The following is a 6000-nucleotide window of genomic DNA, read 5'->3' on the forward strand; positions in this document are numbered from 1 at the left end:
CCCAGAATGCAGGTGAATAGAAGGCATATAGGCTCTAACAAAACAAAATTAAATTTGATAAACCATTACTACTCAATAAACTTACATGGGGAAATCTGTCCAGGTATCTTAGCATGTTTTTTTGTTTTTGTTTTTTATGATTTACTCTTTAAGTGGGAGTTTCAAGGGGCTTCATCTTTTCCTTTGGATCTACAAAGCTTAGGACAAATAAACTGACCTGAAGACCTAGAAGGAGTCTAAAGTCAATTCTTAAAATTTAAGAGTATTCTTACCTATATAATATGCAACATCTTTATGACACCCCAAAAAATGAAATCCTATTTTTTCAAAATAATCTCAGTCTATCAGAATCCTAAAAGGCTATGACAAAAGGTCACCCAAAGTTCAGAGCATAAAAAAATAAAAGTTTGAAGCATCTAACACCAGCACAATAAACATTCAGTTGTTTAAACATGTTTCAAAGAGAAAGAAAAAAATTAAGTTTTACTATGAGGCATCCACCTAAATTTTAAGACTTCTACTTTTGCTAAATGTTCTGGTTTCATTTAAAAAAAAAAAAAAACTAAGACACTCAGAAAATTTCTTAATTACAACTATTGCTATGAATTCTATTCTCTAGTAGTAACACAATTTCCTGAATTGTGTGTGCATTCACCAGCTAGTGTCTGAATGTATCACCGTTACAAAGAGAAAAGAGTCGTATAGATTGGAATCAGAATAATTTCAAAAGGGCAGTATGGAAACCACCTAACAGATGTATGGAATACCAATTTTCAAAACAAAACAAAAATCCACGCATTTGCATGCATGTAAATGGTTAAATTAACCCAACTATCTTGGAGGAATAGCCTATTGCATTAGGATTTTAGGGTCTTTTATACATGAATTATTCTGGTGTAGATGGGTAAAGGTAATTTAATAGGAGGTCTCTTTATCACAAAGCTAATGGAATCATTTTTAATAAGACTGATTATGTTCCTGTATGTATCTACCAGAATTAAGTGGAATTTGAGATATGTGTGTATTATGATGAATGTGCTTGTATAGAGGATAAATCAGAGTTATGCTTTGGGGAGCACACTTCGCTTGTTACAATATGTTCAGAGACCTGTGCCAAGCGAGAGTTATATTTCTGCCTCTTTTGATCACTTAGCTTGCTTTAGCCCTGGGTGCCTATTCTACAAATCAGGATGGACATTGGCAGGTCTTTGGAGAACCAGAGCCCTTCGCCAGTCCTGCTCCTCTTCCTCTAGGTGGGTGTACTTAGAACACACACCTCCCCATCCCCACTCCCAACCCCACCACGGATTCATGAAAACTTCTGATACCATGCTGGGACAAAGATGCACCCCGGCCTCCAAAACCTATTCTGTATGCCTCTCCCAGAGTTTTATATTATTGCATTTTTATGCCCGGATCTTCCTGTCATATCTGGAAAGGTCAGAGATCCCAGAACACTTACTGAAGATGAAGTTCTCAAAGTGCTTGAGGCAGGATGTGTAACTTGTGGATTCAACAGCCTAAGCCCTGTGTGTCCTTCAAAGGCAGCACAAAACAGTAAGATCGGTTTCATCTTCTCTCAAATAGTTACCACCTCCGGAAATCGAGCTGCGGTGGTAAGACTGCAGAGGACAGGGATCAGCACTATGACCTAAAAGCTGAATTTGGGGTGCCTGGGTGGCTCAGTGGGTTAAAAGCTGAATTTGGCCCACCACCTGCTCTTCTAGAGCCCAGGAGCTAGAATAGTGTTAGGGTTTTTTTGTTTGTTTGTTTGTTTTTTTAACATGGTCAGGAAAGTAAGTTAAGTAAGTAAATAAATAATCAAAAGAAGAGGAATATTGGGTGATGTGACAACTGCAGGACGTTCAGATTTCAGGGTGTCTCATTGAAGTTTTTCCCTTGTATCCATCTCATTCACATGTGTCCGTCTATGGCTGCTGTCACACTACTGTCACAACATTGAGTGGCTGCTTTAGAGACCACATATGGCTCCTAAAGGCAAAAATATTCACTAGCTGGTCTTTATAGAAATATTTGTCAACCCCTGGTATAGAATAAAGCCTAATGTGGGGGTTAGTAAGATCACAAGGATTCTGGTGGTTCCCACAGGACGCTAGTCCATTGTTATTCAAGGGAAAAATACAAAATATAAACCCTCAATAGAAAGATGAGGAATCTGTGCTTTTGTTTGGCTTGCTGTTGTTTTTCTGTTTTTGAAACATTAGAGTGCATAAATATTTACCCATTCCAGGAACAAATGTATGTTTATGGTCTTTAGTCTCAAAAAGGACGTGGAAAGAGATGCTCACACAGCCCACAGTGTCCACCCGCACCTAATCTCTCAGGAGGCCTCTTTCTCAGCTACACCTTCAGTTTCTGTTCTGTCTGGATGTTGGGAAGGGTGTGTCCATTGACTGAACAGACCTAGAGGTATAGAAGCTTTCTCTATAAACACTGGCCCATGACCAGGAAGAAATATTCAAAACAAAGTTCTTAAATAAAAAGAACTAGGATTCCTTCAATTGCCCAAGCAAGGTTTGATTTGCCACTTGCATTAGCGTAGAAATAAATAACTATATTTGACTGCAAGTGAGGGGAAGGGGCTGGGGGTGGGGGAGGTGGGATAAGGAAAAAGATAAAGGAAACTAGAGAGAACATTTTTAAGCTGGCCTCCTCCTGCTCTCAATTACAGATTCGGATGTAGTTGAAAGTATATATAGTACCCTGATATTTCTGCTGTTTGGCGACCAACTAGCTTTAAGCAGTCCCTTGAGACCTTTGAATAAAATAGCACTTTATTCGCTCAAAATTACTGTATGTGTGTGTGACGCTTGTAAATGGTAATGTGCCCTTAAAAGCTTGTCTTCTCTTCCCAATGCTCTTAGTTACGTGAGTCTTCTTTACGATTATATGCTGGATGTGGTGAAGGAAAATAGTGCCATCCTCAAAATAACCAATTCTTGGTTGACTCTCAAAAGTCTTTTCAGCTTATCAAAATTTTACCAAAGGTGACATTTCCATCCCTGCTCTACAAGTGCCTCTGAAAAACTGTGACCTTTAATCTTTTGTGTTGTCTTAATCTTCATCATAGCAAAGTCCTCGTCCAAAAGGTTACCATTTGTTTTCACCAAAGATCCCGTATCATCTGAAAAAGGCTCATAGCAATCAATTACTCAAGACAATGGATATTGAATAAACACCTGTCATAGTATTCATAGTATTATAAGGACTGTTGCAGAATCAGAAGATTATTAGCTAGGATCCTTTCCCTTCAGATGTCTGTAATCATGCTGGGTGGGCAAAATTCACATGAAATATATAAACAGTTTATTCATATGAAATTTTAAGCACAACAATAGGAAGAACTCAGAGAAGAAATAAAGCATGTTAGGCAAAGAGTAGAGGAGAATTGAACCAGGCATTACAGGAATGTAAGGTCTTGAGAAACAGAGGGGAAGAGAGGAAGTAGGTATTCCAAGTGGAGAGAATAGATTGAATGAAAGCAAGAAACTTTCAAGCTGGCAAGTATTACCTAAGCCAGCATTAATGGCTCCAAGGGCAAAGGAAGACGGAGTATATCAAAAAGAAAGCAACAGCATAAAGGGAAAAGTCAAAAATAATGTCCTAGTGTGAGAGATTAGAAGGAAATTTATAATTACTGGGATACTTGTTATAGTTACAAAGGGGGACAATTTGGAGGCACAGGGAAGATACCCATTTCTGATGCGCCGAGTTTGAGGAGGTGGAGAGATATCGAATCCGAGCAATCCTAAGGTCATTTGGAGACCTGTAACTAGCTCCCATTAACCTCCTACTCCTACTATAAGACTATCCATTGCAATTCATTTTAGGTCCCTATAGTGATTTTTATTTGTTCCTTTATTTCTTTTTTCATTTTCATTATTGTTTGTTTCTTAAAATCTCTGTCTAGGAATTTATCTTATTTTGCTACACAAAGTAGTCCATCTGCTGTCATTTTGAACCTGTGGGAAGCTCGTCATCAGCACGATGGTGATCTTGACTCCCTGGCCTGTGCCCTTGAAGAGATTGGGAGGACACACACGAAACTCTCAAACATTACAGAAACCCAGCTCGATGAAGCCGACTTCAACTACAGCAGACAAAATGGACTCTAGTCCATGACCGCTCATGAGACAGTGACGGCCCTCTTCGGGACATTTGCTTTAAATGGGAAAGAGGCAGCTTTCTGCCCGGTGGCATTTGGAGAATTCAGCCTTCATTTACAATCAGTGCGAATCCCTGGTTGAAAAAACTGAATTTTATATAGGTATAATATGTTCATAGAGAAAAGTACAAGCTCTCTTAAATATAAGAGGGCTTTACTGTCTCATCTGAATCCACTCGGGTTAACACTTGTTGAACTTTCTTAGCTTTGGAGTGGGGAGGATAAAAGTGAGGGCGTAGCTAGAGGAAAGTAACTGTGGGGGAAAAGACGAGCCACGATAAAGCCAGGAAGGCAGAGATTGAATTGTGCATGTTTTGAAACAGGTTTTTAATGATGTGCCCCAAAGGGCCAGCTGATTCTGCTACCAGATTGTCAGGGTTGTCTACCAACTGGCATCCGTGATGTCAACAATCATTATAAAACTGGCCTTGCGAAGGGACACGGGGCTGCCAGCCCATTTGTAGGACTCCGGTAACATCAAGGAGGGCATTTAGAATCTAGACTCTGAGTCCATCACACCAGCACCGATTCCCTATTTATCTCAGCCACTTAATGGAAACAAGAGGAGAAGGTAAGACAGACCATGGACTAGTTCTTGCCACGTACACCGCCTTCATTTTCTTCCGGAGACCAATCTACCCACCTTCTTTCTTCCCCTTCCTTACCCGGTTTCAGAGCATAATTAAACTCAATATGGATAGTTACTTCTAATTCAACAAAACAGAATCCTGTTCCCAGCTTAGCCACTCAAATTGCAGAGCGCTGTTAGAACGCAGCTCCACATGGATTTGGAGGGGGGGCAGGGCAGTCAAATCGAGCCCAGGGAAAGACAGGGCCTGCAGATGCCACGGGCCTCAAAGAAGCTGTAATTCCAGGATAGAGGTATTGATCCAGTCTCTAAACATTGTTATAAGGGGATGAGGACCTCTGCTCGACTTTTCAATCCAGGTTCTTGAAACTTTCTAGCCTCTTGGTACTGCGTTATCACAAAATCTCTCCATAGGGCTATAGGGCAACCTCCTTTTGCCTCTTGGAAAATTAGCAGATAGTCTTTGGTCTAAATGATTGGAGTGAATAGACGTGAGGGATAGGTCTCCCACAGTGTCCCAGAAACCACAAACATTGTTCAGGAAGCTTTCGAGCTCTGATTCCTCAGCCTCCCCAAGCATGTTTTCTGTATGGGACCATGAACATAGGACTGTTGCTCTAAGATTCTTTTTATTTTTTTTAAAAGAGCCAATGATATTGTGGAAAATGGAAGTCCACAGAGAATTTGTGAACCCCATCTTAACATTTAATCCATCTTTTATCCTATTAAATCGTTTTTGACAAGATGCCCTGGTAGACTAAAGAGGAGCAGATTTGTTCTGCTCATCTTCTGGTGGATGTTTTAATTAGCTGTCCACAATCAGCACAAGCAAGGTCAAGGACCTAGATTAACTACAAGGCTGATTAGATACTTAGAAGTTGGCTACATTAGAATAAAGTACAATCAGGGAATGGGGAAGTTGGGGAATATTTGGCAATGGGGATATGGTCAATTAAAAACAACAACAATGGTTTTGTAAGTCCTGTGGTTAAAAAAAAAAGAAAGAAAGAAAGAAAGAAAGAAAAATGTAAATCTCCACCAAAGTAAAAAAGACCTAGAGATAGGTAGAATTCATGATACCATGGGTAAGGCATTAAGAACTCTTGAATGTGTTAGCCATTTTCTCTAACGTGTGGTATAGATGATCCCCTATATTGGATGGAAGACTTTGCTACACGAAGTTCAAAAGCACCTTGCTTTTCTCAGGAACCAAAGGCATATTATA

General features: G+C 39.8%; 1 protein-coding gene across 1 annotated transcript in view; it reads left to right on the forward strand.

The window, feature by feature from the left end:
- LOC111144577 (unc-5 netrin receptor D) overlaps positions 1 to 4136 on the forward strand; it is a 543708-nt gene extending 539572 nt beyond the window's left edge. Inside the window, exon 17 of the mRNA XM_022498941.1 lies at positions 3932 to 4136. Within this exon, the coding sequence (XP_022354649.1) occupies positions 3932 to 4136 (205 nt within the window). The remainder of the gene's footprint in view (positions 1 to 3931) is intronic.
- Positions 4137 to 6000: the final 1864 nt, after the last annotated feature.

Source organism: Enhydra lutris, unplaced genomic scaffold (genome assembly GCF_002288905.1).
Source record: "Enhydra lutris kenyoni isolate GAN:26980312 unplaced genomic scaffold, ASM228890v2 scaffoldscaffold11, whole genome shotgun sequence".
Taxonomy (NCBI): domain Eukaryota; kingdom Metazoa; phylum Chordata; class Mammalia; order Carnivora; family Mustelidae; genus Enhydra; species Enhydra lutris.